The 17,163-nt window shown below is 36.9% G+C and overlaps 3 protein-coding genes across 4 annotated transcripts in view; 2 read left to right on the plus strand and 1 right to left on the minus strand.

The window, feature by feature from the left end:
• thap4 (THAP domain containing 4) lies at nucleotides 1–3,004 on the plus strand. The gene is made up of 5 exons (XM_079877512.1): nucleotides 1–156; nucleotides 400–553; nucleotides 631–740; nucleotides 832–935; nucleotides 1,096–3,004. Exons 1-5 carry the CDS (start codon nucleotides 132–134, stop codon nucleotides 1,210–1,212), a joined length of 510 nt encoding a protein of 169 aa, XP_079733638.1. The 5' UTR covers nucleotides 1–131; the 3' UTR covers nucleotides 1,213–3,004.
• On the minus strand, nucleotides 2,427–6,657 carry bokb (BCL2 family apoptosis regulator BOK b). The gene is made up of 5 exons (XM_079877511.1): nucleotides 6,488–6,657; nucleotides 6,028–6,300; nucleotides 5,501–5,629; nucleotides 3,772–3,935; nucleotides 2,427–3,126 (listed from the first exon to the last, which is right to left on the minus strand). Exons 1-5 carry the CDS (start codon nucleotides 6,522–6,524, stop codon nucleotides 3,007–3,009), a joined length of 723 nt encoding a protein of 240 aa, XP_079733637.1. The 5' UTR covers nucleotides 6,525–6,657; the 3' UTR covers nucleotides 2,427–3,006.
• Nucleotides 6,215–17,163, plus strand: part of stk25b (serine/threonine kinase 25b) — a 19,302-nt gene continuing 8,353 nt past the window's right edge. The window contains exons 1-7 of one of the 2 annotated variants that reach the window (XM_079877503.1): nucleotides 6,215–6,295; nucleotides 14,004–14,236; nucleotides 14,681–14,911; nucleotides 16,000–16,056; nucleotides 16,177–16,285; nucleotides 16,409–16,566; nucleotides 16,862–17,047. In XM_079877503.1, coding sequence (XP_079733629.1) covers nucleotides 14,207–14,236; nucleotides 14,681–14,911; nucleotides 16,000–16,056; nucleotides 16,177–16,285; nucleotides 16,409–16,566; nucleotides 16,862–17,047 — 771 coding nt within the window. In that variant the 5' untranslated portion in view covers nucleotides 6,215–6,295; nucleotides 14,004–14,206. Of the gene's footprint in view, nucleotides 6,296–13,814; nucleotides 14,237–14,680; nucleotides 14,912–15,999; nucleotides 16,057–16,176; nucleotides 16,286–16,408; nucleotides 16,567–16,861; nucleotides 17,048–17,163 lie in introns of those variants that run through there. The other variant, XM_079877502.1, reaches the window with a different exon arrangement.

A 17,163-nucleotide genomic window follows, 5' to 3' on the forward strand; every position in this document is an offset into this window, starting at 1 on the left:
GTGTCTAATCAGGAAGTAGATACGCACTGTGATGGCAAACAGATATAGTAGTTCAGCAGCCGCAGCGAGTAATACATTTAGTGTCAATTATACAGTTAAAATTTAAAGTTATTTGAAATTATTCAAGCGGAATGTCATGCCCATTCAATCACTCTGGTAGGACAACATGACGATTCCATTTAAATTAATACTAGACACCTGATTTTTGTCTTATTTCTAATGGCTTATTATTTCCGAGCTGTCGTCTGTAGCTCAAACGTCAAATTTGTTATAATTAAAATGAATCGAGCATTAAATAAACTGCAGGTGCATCAGAATGTGACCGTGTCCGTGAACATAATTTACATGACGGATAAGCGCTCATCGATCTGATTTAACCCGCAGCTTGTGTTTCCGCAGCGGAGCTGAACCCCGCAGTGCTGCCGCTGGACTGGCTCCTGGGAACCTGGCAGTCCGATGAGCCAGGAGAAGGCTCCTTCCCCTCCATCGCACCTTTTCGTTACACAGAGACTCTTCATTTCTCACATGTAGGACAGCCCGTGGTCAATTTCATGTAAGTAACAAAATAAACCAGTATTGCAACTCAGAATGCAGTGCAGACAGTCAGCAAGTTGTGAACTTTTTCCTCAGGTTTAATGCATTTCATGCTGAGAGCAAAAGGCCTCTTCACAGGGAGTGTGGATTCATCAGGCTTCAGCCGGGCACCAACAGGGTGGCTTTCATGATTGCCCAGAACTCAGGTGTTTGATTCATAAAAACGTTTAGGTTCATCTATATTACGGCATATCTTTTCTTTTTTTTAAAATTTGTATCTGTTTATACCTCTTTCAGGTCTTGTGGAGATTGAGGAGGGGGAACTCACTGGACAGCAGCTGACTCTACACAGTGCTGCCCTGGCTAGGACATCTTTTGCCAAGCAGCCTCATGTTCAACAGGTCTCATAAATCAAACTGATTGACTTGTGCCTTGTTAGATCAATGAAACAATAAACTCTATTGTAGCAATATTTTTATACAGAAAATGTGGCATGAATTGTGCTGAACTAGTGTACTTATTAAAACAAATGTTTGACTAAGAATTTTGATTTTTGATCAGATCTCCAGGCACATCCAGTTGAAGCCGGATGGAAGGCTGGAACAGACCGTCTCTATGGCACTGGAAGGACAGCCTCTGACGCAGCATTTGCACATCACTTACCGCAGGACTGATTAACTATCTGTCACATGGGAGGAAGATGTATTTCTGAAAAGCACTTGGAAGTAATGTACTCATCTGACCTAAAATATTGATGGTTTATATATAGCAACCTGCAGTTGATGGCAATATATTTGTGACTAAGAATGTTATTTTAAGTTATAGATGTGATCTGACCTGTCTTACCAACAAAAAAAGCTTTGCAAATATTGTTACAATAAATAAAGGGGTATAATGTAAAGCAACCATAGTAAAAGTATAAAAATTTCTTTACAAATTGAAATTGTTTAGAGGTAGCTCACGGCAAAGTCTGTCTCTGAAGAAAATGCTGTTCGTTTTCACATGTCTATTTCCATAAGATTAGGTTCACAAATTGAATAATAATCAAAATATGTCACATCACATACATTTTCTCTCCAGTAAAACTTAACACTAAATGTCTTCTTTGATATGTTTAATGGTAATTCAGGGGGATGCATTAATTCACTTATAGACTCAATAAAGCCCTTTACCTTTTGATGAATTGTCATGGTATTTCTACTAATCATGAACAAATGGAGAATAATTTAAAGAAATCAGATTGCACTCACGATGATAAGGTCAATAAAAACATCCACTCTGTAATATCGTTCAAATGTTTGGGGTTGTACATTTTTGACAGAAAGTAATACTACCATTCAGCAGGGATGCATTTATTTAATCAAAAGTGACAGTTAAGACATTTATAACATTACAAAATATGTCTAATTCAAATAAATGCTGTTCCGTTGGAACTTTATTTTCATGAAAGAATCCTGAAATTCAGTTTCCACAAAAATATTAAGGTGCACAACTGTTTTCATCATTGATAATAAATGTTTCTTGAGCAGTAAATCAGTATATTATAATGATTTCTGAAGGATCATGTGACACTGAAGACTGGAGTAATGATGCTGAAAATTCAGCTTTGCTATCACAGGAAAAAAATACATTTAAAATGTTAATAAAATAGAAAAGAGTTATTTTATATTTGAACTGTTTCACTATATTTTTGATCAAATAAATGCAGCCTTAGTGAGCATAAGATAATTCTTTCAAAAACAAAATCAACCAATCCGATTGCACCAAGCATTCAAGTGAAATTAAAAAGTATTTTGTGACTTTATTAGTTCCTGGGCACAAAATAATTTCCAGGTTTTCCATGACTGCTGGTACCAACTCTGTGTAAAAACTTTGAATTTCTCTCTCAGTGCCAACATTAAAATCTTTATTTAAAGATGTATACAGCTGGTGACAACAGTGTTACACACACCACACAAACTGTATAAACTGAAAGTGCAAAGTGTCACTCCAAACATCATCTTAAGCAGTTTTGTAAAAAAAAAAAAAAATCTGAACATTGTCAAACATTTAAAAAGTTTCACTCATGCCACAGTTAATGAGTATAAAATCTCAGTAGAATGAACCCATGCAATGCATCTTCAGCACGAAAGGAGCTCCTTTACCGGCACACCTTATTTCAGGGTCATTTTAAACTAAGGAAGACAGACATTATGTAGCTCCACCAATGAATATAGCAGTAACATCCCCTCTACACAATATCAGCTCAGTATTTCTTTCACTCTATGTTTAATATTTTAAGGGAAAGTATTTTAAAGAAATAATAAAAAGTAAAAGATGATTAAGGTGCAGTTAAACCTGGGTGACGTGCTATAACCTTTGTGGGGGGCCGTTTGCTCCCCAGGGCTTCACAAACAGTACAATGGTCCATTCAAATAGTTCTGGGATGGAAAGATTCAGTTCTCGGTCAACAGGATGACTTCCTGCACAAGGCTACTTCGTCAGGTAGATGTACATGGTCTTTATGAATTCCCTCCATGTTAACAGAGCTGTTGATAACCAGTGGGCATGAGCTCTAGAGTCTATGTTCACCACACATTTTGAAATGTCCCCCTGGAATGAAAGATGAAAAGAAAACATTGTCATTTGACACGCTGTCACATACCATTCAAAAGTTTAGGGTCAGTAAGATTGTTTTAATGTTTTGTAAAGAAAAAAAAATACAGTAAAACAATAACATTAGAAAATATATTTTAATATTTTATTAAATTTTAAAATGTCATTTATTTCTCTGATGGTAAAGCTGAATTTTCAGCATCACTACTCCAGTCTTCAGTGTCACACGATCCTTCAGAAATCATTCTAATATGCTGATTTACTGCTCAAGATACATTTCTTATTATTATCAATGTTGATAATTTTTGTGGAAACCATGATACATTTATTTCGGGAATCTTTGATGAATAGAACAGCATTTATTTAAAACAGAAATCTTTTGTAACATTATTCTTGCTGAATAAATGAATACTTTTTTTTTAAATTAGGGTTACTGACCCCAAACTTTTGAACAGTAGTGTGTTGTATGCTATGCTCTGAAATGCAAGTATGAAATTGCAGTAGCACAACGAAAATAATTAGATATCTCTTTTAACAGAATGGCTACAGTTGGGTAGCAATACTTGATTTCCTCATATGGCCTCTAGAGGTCAGGATCAATCTTGGTTTATGCAGAAGGCAGTACGGAGAATGAACACTTACCCATCCTCCCCTCTTTTTGAGCCATGGGACCAGGCTCCTACGTGCAAATTCTCCCAGACTGTCCACAATGGTGTGCACCATGACTGGATGGCCCTGTCGCACACAGTCCACCGCCAGCCCAGCAGCTACAGCGTAGATGGCCACCACTTTGCCCCATGTGATCCCTTGAAAGTAAAAGCAATTCTGTGAGAAGAAGAACTACTCTAGAAGAGGGCTACTGAGCTATGAGCACCTCAAACTCTCTCTTGCTTTCGCATTAATCATACTAGCGTTTTAGAAATGAAACTCCTAAATAATATTAAAAACAGTTTATGAGAATTCAGTAAAGAATCAGAAAATCCTAGATTTGCTCATATCTAATGCAAATGTATCGCAAAAGAAATCAAACCATTTTTTCTCCACAAAATATTCATATTTCTTTATGCTCTTTCAATCAAGAGTGTCTTCAGAGGACATTTAAATTAATAAATAGTTAAACTACCTTAAAGCATGTTGTAGTTATTTTAGAAATGGCAACCTCCAGTTACTGTCTACAACTAATTCCACCATGAAACACATTTTAAGTATAAAACAGGGCCAGATCTAAGACAGCATCTAACAGTTTAGATTCGTTTCCTTGAAAATCTACTCGACTACATAGAGGCGCAGCTCTGCTGTGCTTATGATGTAACAGGAAGGCTAAAACCATTAAGTCTCAGCATTAACACACTGTCGTGCTTCACTAAAGATGAGCCAAGAGTCAGGGACTATGCCAATTGTTTATGTTCCTTCATCTTCAGCATTCATTTAAGATACTCACAGATCTATACCTTACTATAGAAGATAGGCTGTGAGAAGATTGTCAGGCAGAGTAGAATGATGTTGCCATGGTTTTGGGCTCAATCACAACCACCATGCACATCAAGAAGAAGCAGAACCAAGATAAAATATGTGACCAAATATGTACAGAGAGAAGAATGTGGGTATGTCCTTTTTAGGGGTTTTTCCATGTTCCGAAAAAAGACCACTGAAGAACTTGTCATTAAACCACAAGAGATGCTGATGATCAAAGTGGCCCTCTCAAAACACACTACTGAAATAATAGGTTAAAGTCAATCGCTCTTCCAGTAAAGACAATTTTACTGTAATTTAATAAAAACAAATATAATGAAATTAATGTCCTGAACTGTTTTTTTTTTAAAGCTCAAACTCTGCTCAGGCTAACATCGCTTCATTTACATTTGGAACGAATCCAACCATCTCCATATTCCCACCATTTATAGTAAAGATACCCTCATGTGCAGTGCTGCAGTTTTTTTTTTTTTTGGTCCCAAAACAGCCTCAATTATGTACAGAATATAATAATAGTAATAGTATCAATAATAATAACAAAAATATAATAATAAAATAAATAAAAATAATAAAATACTTTAAAGTCACCATGAAATCAAAAGAGTTTTTATGGAACATTGCAGTATTTATTATAAATGATTTAGCCTACTCATGACATACAAACATTTTTAATTCACACGCCCTCGTAAACTTTAATCAAAATAACTTCCCCTTCAACTTGAAACGACTTCTCTTCTCTGATGACATGTTTCTCGGCACAATTCTGGATGGACAACATTTCATATTTTCATTTCATTTATTTGAAAAAACAAAAATTACTTTAATGCAGGGCCAGCAAGGTCATGCCCACAAACACTGCCTATGAAACACCTGTTATATTGTCTTCAAGCTCACTTACCCATGGCTAGGATCTCTGTTGCTACAGAGAGAAACGCATCTGAAACCACAGCCTCGACTGCTACACTGATGTTCAGCTGCTTTGCGATATTACGATACACATATGGGCGCATACACTCCAGTTCATCACCTGTAAAACAAAGCAAAACCTGTAAAATGTCTTAAATATACACAATGAGATGAGAGGGACAGGTGTTGTCATAATTTACTGATCATATCATTTTTTACAGTGTAGCCTTGATAAACTCTTGTTATAAATCACAGTATAAAATTACAACATTAAAGACAAATGAATCCAGACCCCAAATAAAATAGAGATAAACAATAAAGAAAACTACATAGAAAGAAAGAAAGAAAGAAAGAAAGAAAGAAAGAAAGAAAGAAAGAAAGAAAGAAAGAAAGAAAGAAAGAAAGAAAGAAAGAAAGACTTTTGATTTTCACATATTGATGTTATGTCAGATGATAAATACTGAAATAGCATTACACCTGTTACGAGCATCAATTCGCACTCACTCCTGTTTCTCTTACCCAGTTTTAGAAGCACCACAGATACATCTATAAGAGCACCGTGTGGCTCGGGCAGATCTGGCTCAACTTTTGACCAGCTGAATCCTTCCCTTATGATTCTGGAGTGAATGAAGTTTCTACAAAGTTCCTTGGACTGAGAGACGAGCTCTTTTTCCGTGTGAGTCCGATCAAACACCTTCATCTCCGCGGCGAACACGGTCACGGTGGATCGCTCGAACACACTCATGTCCCGCATGTTTTTAAGGCACGAGCTGTGTTCACTGGACAGGTAGCCTACATAAACACCCCACAGACTCCACTAACAATACGAAGCGCATTTTTACGACGAAAGTTTAGACAAATTAAATATGAAACAGGTTCGCCGAAACGTCAAGAACCAATCAGGAAAAACAAATCAACAGCCCAAACTAAATTCCCTCGCTAACAAATTGATCAATCGACCAACTAACGCTCCGCTTACCGATTTTATCCTTTCTCATCTTCAGTGTCTCTTCCATGTTTCGCACGACAACCTACAATGTTGAAATGCACTTTCAGTTAGATTTCCATCGTTCTGTCCGAGGTTGCTGTTCGCTTGTGTCCTGAATCGGACACTTGGAAGCGATTTTTCTCTCTACCTGGAACGCTTAGGTAACCACTAATGAACGGCTTAGTCCAAATATAAATGGGATCCTGGCACGGCTCACAATGCTTTTAGTCCATATAATCAAATAATATCAACTCCTTCAAATCCTAGGTTACTTATTAAATGAATACAAAAAGAGCATGCAGCATTAATATTAATTTCGTAAAAATCACACTCGTATTAAAAGAGGAGGCTTTTATCAAACAGACCCAGACGTGAAGGCTTCCCATATAATGCTCATTTCATATAATGATTCTTCCCTAAGGATCAGTGGGAAGTTCATTCATGCTTTGCTCTAGTGGTGACCATGTAGGCTAAGTTATTATCTGTCTATGTTTAGCGAGCTAATCCTCTCACTACAAACCAACACAACAGTTTAAAGTCCTGTGTATGACTCGTGAATAGACCTCAGTGTGGATGTGCATATCTTTATCTGATAGTCATATTTCACATAATGGTGACAGTGGTAATCCCAGAAGACAGTTTAAAATGTATGAGAGTTCAATTGCAAGTCAAGTTTACAGATGTCACTTTCATTTCATTAATTTCATCATGTTTTATTCATAGTTGGCTCATTCACTGCCATACTATAACTAAAATAATGTAATCTGACTGATAAAAGTAGGCTACTTGTTGTGTGGATTCAGTTTATGTTCAAACAGCAACATTACATGCTAACTAGTTAAAAAAGTGAAATCATAATCAACCACCCCTTTAAGCCTTATCTATTTAGATTTAAGTGGTAGGGATATAGGCTAGCTAGTTAAAGTCACATGAAATTACTTATTTTCAGAGGTGGACAAAGTACACAACTTCCTTACTTGAGTGAAAGTAGCCTACAGATACTACTGGTCAAATATTACTCATTACAAGTACCCATTTTTACTTAAGTGAACAGAATACTCATTTTTAAAAGTAAATGTCAATGCTTGTTTTATTATTGTTGCATTGTTGTATGTAAAACTTACAGTTACCTTATGCCTCTGAAGCAACCTAGTGAATACACCTACACTGTAAAAAATTCACCCGTAAATTTACAGTAAAATACTGGCAGCTGTGGTTCCAGCCCTTTACCGTAATTTTACGGTTTCAACAATGCTGTTATTTTACAGTAAAATACTGGCAGCTGGTTCCAGCTCTTTACCGCAATTTTACGGTTTCAACAATGCTGTTATTTTACAGTAAAATACTGGCAGCTGTGGTTCCAGCCCTTTACCGTAATTTTACGGTTTCAACAATGCTGTAATTTCACAGTAAAGTACTGGCAGCTGTGGTTCCAGCCATTTACCGTAATTCTACAGTTTTTAATTTTATGGCTGTGCTTCACAAAGTACTGGCAGTAATGGTTCCAGCTATAATTCTATAGTATAAAAAGTTAGAATATAAATACTGTTTTCTATTTACTCTATTGTCCGATATCTATTAACATCCCTATATTTACTCAATGGAAAAAATGAAGAAAATATAGATTATGGTACAGTATTGTTTGCCATTTATTTAAAACAGCTAACAAGTTTTAACAATACATTAAAAAGTCACAGAAAATACATTGTAAAATTCAATGTGAGGAACCAGTAGGCAAACAAAGAAACCTTACATTCAACATGTCACATCAGCATCCAGGCAAGAGAGGAATTCTGAGTCTGAGAGGAAAATATTGAGAACCAATGGATGAAAAATCCTTGATAGAGGCAAAAAATTGCCAAAACATCTCAAACCTGCTTTTGAAAGATCTGGTCTGAGAGGAAGTCCGGATCTGAGAGGACAAGAGATCCAATGGGTGAAAAAACGTAGGAAGAGGCAAAAAACAGCCAACACGTCCTACATCAGCTTTTGACCCATCTGGTCTGAGAGGAAATCCCGATCTGAGAGGACAAGAGAACCAATTGGTGAAAAAACGTAAGAGGCAAAAAAAAAAAAACTGCCAAAACGTCCCACATCAGCTTTTGACACATCTGGTCTGAGAGGAAATCCAGATCTGAGAGGAAAGAAAATCAAGAAAATCTTAGTGGTAAAATAAATCACATGACAAAAACTAGTGATGACATATTCTACGAACACTTATAAAAGAGACATAAAATGATCATGTTATTGTACATAACTAATCTTAGAGATTATCTATACTTTACTAAACACATCTCATTAAACATTCACAGTGCTGCAGTAAGTGAACTTCTTGTTACTTAATGACCCACAAATGTTTTTTTTTTTGTTTTTTTTGTAATAGTTGTTCATGATTCGCTTGTTTGTTCTGAGCAGTTAAACTGTCCACTGATGTTCGGAATAAAATCATCCCCCTGGCACCCTATATAATAGTGGAGTCCTCTAACTAATGAGTAGTTCTCATTGTGAAAAGATGGGTGTTAAAACCATGCAGTCACTATTGTAAAGAGTTTAATTGTTCAGAATGTGCTGGAAAACCAAAGACTGTGCAAGACATGGTGGATTTTTCTGAAGAACATTGGGCAGTTTAACTGCACAGATCAAAAAAGGTACTCATGAACAACCATCACGAAACAAAAACAACATTTGTGGTTCATATAGGTAACAAATTAGTCACTTACAAAATGTACATTTTTATTACACTGCACTAAGAGTGGCTAATGGGATGTTTAGTAAAGTCATGAAAGATTATAATTGTTTGTGTAGCTAGCTTAAACACGTTGTTTGTCTATACATGTGACTGATGAAGAAATTTTATGACAAATTAATGCAGAAAATCATCCAATTCCAAAGGATTCAGATATTTTCTTACCACTGAATATGAATGCAGTTAAGAGGTGTTGATTCTTTTAGGAAGCTGCACAAATGTGAGTGTCAGTGGGCATTTAAGTTTAGTTACCTAGACGAAGTTCCATTTGAAATCGAAGAGGTTCTTCGGGAGAGAAGCAACTTTGGGATTGACAGTGGCAGACTTCTTGCTGACAAGTTTTCCAGTCTTCTTTGAAACCACCTTGCCTCTGCAGGTCTTCGAACCTCTTTCAGGGTTTATCCCAATGAATCGTCTAAGGGTAATAAAAAAAACACACCCCCACACACACATTAAAAAAGAAAACTTACTAATTTAAATATTGGATTAAATATAAATAAGCTGTAATGCAACTAATTTGTCTCTTAACTTGAAAAGAGACAAAAAAAATTGCAACCAGGCAGAGCACAACTAAAAGTTATATTGGAAACATGTCTGAATTCGCATGTGCCTTATAAATGCACATGGTGCTGCATGCTTGTGCACAAAGTTTGCAAGTATACATGGCGTGAAACTCACCAAAGATTAGGGTTGTGTACTGTCTCAGTAAAACATTTACATAAAGTGAATGATTCCTAGAAAAAAAGAAGAAATAATTATTATTTCGTCATCTTAAACCAAGCAAAGAAATTCGATGTCGAGCACGGAGAACATTGAATAGTGAAATGCCTCTTAGCTGTTGAGAACTGTCTGTCTTCAAAACGTGTTTCGCGCCGAAAAGTCGAGAATATCCGCCTCGTCTTTCAAAAATAACCTCTTTGACTTTTAGTATGTAAGTTACATGTGAATCTCACAAAAACACTGGTAACAGTTACTCGCACCACTAAATCGATATATATATATATATATATATATATATATATATATATATATATATATAAATATATATTTTGCTTTGGGAATTTGAACAGCTTTACATTATTTGCATGGAAACTAAACAAATTGACCACTAACTTTTAATTATTATAATGGATCTGGATATTTCGTGTAGTTTTGTAATTATTCTCCATCTTATGTGCATGATATTATGCGAATATCATTAATGCATCTGGTCAAATTCGCATTGTGTAACATTACTGAATCAGAAATTCATGTAAATCGAGTTCAGGGTTACTACAAATGAAAGCCAAACTAATTTCTAAATGGTAACTTAACTTTAATCAAGCAAATAGTTCGCCGTGATAATCGGAGCTCAGAGAACATTCATTAGCAGGCGAAATGCCTCAACCGTTGAGAGCTCTGTCTACAAAACGCGATTCGCGCTCAGTAACAGCACAATCAAAAAGAAAAAGGCGATTGTACAGGTTGGGAGCAACATAACAGAATAACAGTAAATAAATAAACTTACCTTGAACAATGTCCTTCTTTAAGACCGTCTAGATGAGTGTTGCGAAACAATTCTGTTATTTGACTGCTTTCTGTTCGAAAATAGACTGCGTTGAAGATGCCCCGCCCCCACGTGCTATTTTTTACAGTCCAAGACTGTTTTTTCCAGAAACAAATGGGTTTACACATAAATGCTGTAAATTTACGACAAGTAATTAATTTATGGAACATAGACTGTAAATTTACAGGATTAAACTGTTTATTGAAATAACAGTATTTTACTGTTGGAAATTCACTGTATTTTTACAGCAATTTTTAACAGTGTACCAGTTAGTAGTGTCTGTGGAATTAAGAGCTTTTAGAATGTTATAAAACCTATAGAAATTAAACAACTGAATTGACAAAAAAAGACAGCCACAATCATCTTTTAAAAAAAAATTTTTTTAACACTCCTACCACCCCAACAAAATAAGTACATATCTATGTGTATCCATTCATGCACATTTAAAACAAGTGGTCTAAAAATCAAACCTGGTTTAAAACCCAACAACCTGCATAACTGCAATAACAGCAATACAACAAACAGCAAAACAGAAAGACTTATTTGCCATGGATGCACGCATTGCGCCAAGGATCTGTCTTCGTCCATTTTGCCACCAGTTGATTTGTGTTCAGATAAAATGATGGAAAATCACTGAACTTCACGACACGTGACCCTACAAGAGTGATTACTGATAGGCTGTCTGTCACCTGCAAAAATTCAATCGCGTGTTAGAGATGAAAAAAATCATCCCCTGACTGACATTACTACTTTCTACTCAAGGACCTTGACAGAAATGTAGTGGAGTAAAAAGTATGATATTTGTCTTTCAAATGTAGTGAAGTTAAAGTTAAAAGTTTCCAGAAAAAATAATACTCAAAAAAAATAAAAAAGTGTACTTAACGTGCTGATATAATGCCCTTTTCACAAGATATACAGTATTCAAGTAAATGTACTTTGTTTCTGTCCACCTCTGCTTACTGTTTGTGGAATATTGCAGTATTCTAAATGATTAATCCCTGCACATCATCATTGTTTTAAAATTCATGTTTATTGGCTCGAGGGCGGTACAAAGTGTCACAATCCAATCAATTCCCGATGGACAAAATCAAGTCCCGCCCTACATTTTTTCAAGTTTACTTACAGAGATGTCACTGTCATTCATTGCATCCATCATGTTTTATTCATTTGGCTCATTCACTGCATGCCACACTACAACTAAAATAATGTAATCTGACTGATCAAAAAAGTACATGTTGTGTGGATTCAGTGGGTAGAAAAACTGCTTGTTTTGACAGATATACATTTGATATTAAATTAATGCAAACTATAATTCATAGACTATTTGGTTTATCCTGCTCATGCACCAAGTACTAGCCTATTTGTACTGTATTTGTCGAACATATATTTTTTTTGCAATCGCAGATTATACTGTTAAAGGAGTCATAATGCCCTTTTCACAAGATGTAAAATAAGTCTCTGAAGTCCCCAGGGTGTGTATGTGAAGTTTTAGCTCAAAATACCCCACAACTATTTTTTAATAGCATGTTAAAATTGTCACTTTTTGAGGGTGAGCAGGATGTTTCTCAGTGATACACTTCTAAGTTTGAGGTGCATTATAAGATGTTGCAACTGTAATTCCTCACCATCAGCATTAACAATGCATGTAATGCACTAACACCAAGTGCATGTCCATCAACAAACCGATTATTTTTATTTATACTTATTTATTTACCGAGTATTTTTTTAATTTATTGCGGCGAACATGTAGAAACTATCAATAGTGCATTAGCCGAGCTCTAGCGTGAATGACTGATGTAACAAATGTTGGTAAAACAAATCTTGCTCCATGCTTAATCTTTCCTCAAAGTAGTGAGAACGACAAGACAATCTGCATTAAAGGGATAGTTCGGCCAAAGATGATATTTAACCCATGATTTACTCACCCTCAAGCCGTTCGAGATGCATATGTCAATCATTTTTCAGACGAACACATTTTCAGTTATTTTAGAAAATGTCTTAGATCTTTCAGTGGTTATAATGTGAAGCTATGGGGTCCACCTCCTTCAAGTCCCAAAATGTGCATGCATCCTTCACAAAAGTAATCCATCCGGCTCCAGGGGGATAAACGAAGGCCGTATATTTTTACGACAAAACCGCACGGATTACCCTCAGAAGGCCTTCGTTTATCCCCCTGGAGCCGGATGGATTACTTTTGTGAAGGATGCATGCACATTTTGGGACTTGAAGGAGGTGGACCCCATAACTTGACATTATAACCACTGAAAGATCTAAGACATTTTCTAAAATAACTGAAAATGTGTTCGTCTGAAAAAAGATTGACATGCATCTCGAACGGCTTGAGGGTGAGTAAATCATGGGTTAAATATCATTTTTGGCCGAACTATCCCTTTAATAGACACAATTTTAGGTAATATTGGCCTACAAACTGATTAGCAGAAGTATTTCAGTAAGACAGTGATAACCTGAGATAGCCAGTTAGTAGGAGACCAACACAATATAAAACTCAAAACTAAGTATTTTGAACACCATCTTTCAAGAGCAAGCGGTTTGCGAATCCTGCATTGAACTCCGAGATTTGAGAAGCATTCGTCAGTAAAATAAAGGGAACACAGCAAAAGTTTAGGATTAAAATGCTGTGATATCATGGTAAAGATGAATTTTAACACTGATTCTTCACATGCTTGTCCTTTGGCAGTGAAAAAAAAAAAACTGGCTTTAGCTCACATGGTCGTCTTCTCCGTGGGCAATATGCTAATGTTTCGTCTTGACGTCACAACGAAACGGCTTATGACTCGTTTGAAAAACGATTCATTTAATTGACTCACAGTGGACTCTTACATTTTAAAGACAATAACTTTATATACGGTGCACTTTCATATTTAAAACTTTGCAGGAAGTTTTCATTCACTTAGAGCTATGTTACACACTACATGAAAGGTCATTTTCAAAAACTCGTAATAGGGGAACTTTAAATTCTTTCCCTGCTGCCAGTATAACTACAACTCCCACAATTCCCCGTTCCTTGACTCAGAAGCTGCGCATGCGCTGTGGCTCCAATTATTTTGTTCTCCCGCAAGCAATAAATGAAGAGTCGCCCGTCGCCGGAACGTGCGTTGATCAAGACAAAACAATTACAAGCGGAAAGCGTTTTTCTCGTACGCAGATACTTTCATACATGGAGTCACACGACACCTAACTGTCATTCTCGCCAGGCTGCGGGGTCCGCCATCAGGGGATTGGAGGCCGAAAACACGGTAGACGAACAGGACATGAAGAGGTGTTTTTCTATGTAAAAGCTAGCTAGCTAAGCAGGGGATCGGAGGAGGAACAGCAAAGCCTTGGAAGAGTTTTACAGCACCCCTCCTTTGGCAGAAAGGGCTACATCTGCTCTCATCCACACCGACCTGCTGTTAGGATGGCGCACCTCCGCGACATGCAGAACCAGGTAAATCCTTTGCCCAGCCGAGTCTGTTCATCATCAGGACGATTAATCTCATAATCAGTAAAACCACAGTGATGTTTAGTGAGCCTGTCATGTCATGTCATGACATGTCTCGATTTAGAGTAATTGACTAAATTGAGGGCAGTCTTGACGTTATATTGTGTCTGGGTAACTATTTTAATGTAGATCCTTTGAAAGAAAAGTCTGTTTTTTTTTGTTTTTTTTTGTTACATTCCATGTAATATCTTAAATTTAACTGTAAATATATATATATATATATATATATATATATATATATATATATGTAAATGGTTCATATGTTGCTCATAGTAGAGCATCCTAAAGGATGTAATGTAGTCTACAAGGGTCCATTGTAAATGCTCACTGATTTTCTTCTACACCTTTCATTGAATCTCATATCACAACTCTACTGTCTCTCTCACACAGAATTCCCGGCTTGACCCGGAGGAGTATTTCACAAAGCAAGAGCGCATTGGGAAGGGGTCTTTTGGTGAGGTCTACAAGGGCATCAACAATCGCACTAAAGAGGTGGTGGCCATCAAGATCATCGACCTGGAGGAGGCGGAAGATGAGATTGAGGACATTCAGCAGGAGATCACGGTGCTCAGCCAGTGTGACAGCCCCTATGTCACCAAATACTATGGCTCATATCTGAAGGTACACTCTCCCATTGTTTGGGATCTCAGGCGTGTACAGACAAACAATAGTAAGAGGTTTTTTTTTGTATGTCATTACAGCATCTTTTAATATCAACATGAAATCACTTTCTTAATGCATGTTGACATGATTTATCAATGCATTATTCCAAAGAAAAAAATTATACCTTTTTACAAAGGATGTAAAGTTATGTTAACCAATGGCCAAATTGCTAGGTTTCTACAAACTGCAAGGAGATCTGTGTAATACCTGGATAGAGATATCTGTTAGCATTCCCCATTCATCTCAATTGCACTTGTCTAGTATGGGCAATTTTTAAATGTGTTATATTTACTCCTGGATACTCTGTTCTGCTGCCAGGTTGTTTTTAGCCATCACCTTAACTGAAATGTCATGTTACTAATGACGTCATGACAATGCTGATTTGCCGTTTGCATCCCACACACACACACAATCTGCTAAAATATCCTGAAATATTTGGGATTCAGTGTTGCTTGAAAAAATCTCCCATATCAATTTGAATGGCTGTCAAAAGCTAAAATATGCTCCTTGCTGCTCAATGGTGTAATAACTGCATCTGCAAACATTGACCCCTTTTCAAACTCACTTTTAGTAAGTAATGTCCACTGTCAAATCAATTTCTTATGGATAATATCAACCCCGCCCTATACTTTCTCTCATTAAATAACCTGTTGTTTGCAATTACTTTTTATTTATTTATTATAAATCTGCTTTATGTTGACATAGATGCAAAATACCATGTCTGTCATGATTTCCGACAAATTCTTCTGCACCTTCAATCTTAAAATGTTTTCACAACAATTTTGGGCACCCCATAAACACTTTACTCAAGAGTTAAAGGTTAAAGAACCATATTTTCTCACTCTGAATCTCATTTTCTGCTGTTGTGCAATGAAAATGGTTCCATGGATGTTAAAGGTTCTTCACGGAACCATCTATGCCAGTAAAGAACCTTTATTTTAAGCCACATACCTACTGGAGTCCTATTGAAATATGAACACTAAATACAACAAATGTCATGTGACACTTGAAGAAATTGTGCTTGTTATTTTTGCCCTTATCTATAGGGAACTAAGCTGTGGATCATCATGGAGTATTTAGGAGGCGGCTCTGCTTTAGATCTTGTAAGTAGAACAACAGTGGCCCTTCAGTTATGGGAACGTTTTCATGCGTGTGATCATAAGAGCCTTCAGCTTTCGACTTAGAAATAGAATTTGTCTTCTGCTTTCCTCCACACGTCTCAGTTGAAACCAGGACCGCTAGAGGAGACGTACATCGCCACTATACTGAGGGAGATTTTGAAGGGACTGGAATACTTGCATTCGGAAAGGAAGATTCACCGTGATATCAAAGGTGTGATAACATGCACGTCTGCCTACTCGAATCAGGCCGGCTAGGGATGGCTTCAGATTTAATCATTTGCTTTGTGTGAAATCTGAACTCTGTGCTGATGATTCATGTTGTGTCTTGTGGCAGCTGCCAACGTGCTGCTGTCTGAGCAGGGGGATGTGAAGCTGGCAGACTTCGGGGTGGCGGGACAGCTCACAGACACCCAGATCAAGAGAAACACTTTTGTGGGAACTCCTTTCTGGATGGCTCCAGAGGTCATCAAACAGTCTGCATATGATTTTAAGGTGCGGAGATCCAGATAAATGGTCTTTTCTCAGCGTGCAAAAGAACAACATGAATATTAATGTCCAAATGTGTCTGCAGAGCTGTGAAAACACACGTTCAGCACTCTGGCAGAAAGGCTGGAGTGGTAAAACTGTTCCCAAGCATTCAGCTTTCTTTCTTTTTTAAGTGGTAGGCATGGAAACCAGTCACTAACAGAGTTTACATTTTAGCGTAGTAGCAGCTAATCATATACATATTTGTATAATATCTAGTTGAGATCAGTGAAGACTATTTGGTTTGCTTTTTTGGCTGCAGGCAGATATTTGGTCCTTGGGAATTACAGCTATTGAACTAGCGAAGGGCGAACCCCCAAACTCCGACCTGCATCCGATGCGAGTGCTGTTTCTCATTCCCAAGAACACTCCCCCGACGCTGGAGGGCTCCTACAGCAAACCCTTCAAAGAGTTTGTGGAGGCGTGCCTCAATAAAGACCCTCGCTTTGTGAGTATTTTTGTATTCATTTCTTTTACCCAAACTTTTGAATTGTAGTCTATCACTGTTTCCCCAAAAGTGTTAAGCAGCAAAAAACTGTTTTCAACAGTGAAGAAATGTCTCTG

This window comes from Squalius cephalus (genome assembly GCF_949319135.1).
Source record: "Squalius cephalus genome assembly, chromosome: 7".
Classification (NCBI taxonomy): domain Eukaryota; kingdom Metazoa; phylum Chordata; class Actinopteri; order Cypriniformes; family Leuciscidae; genus Squalius; species Squalius cephalus.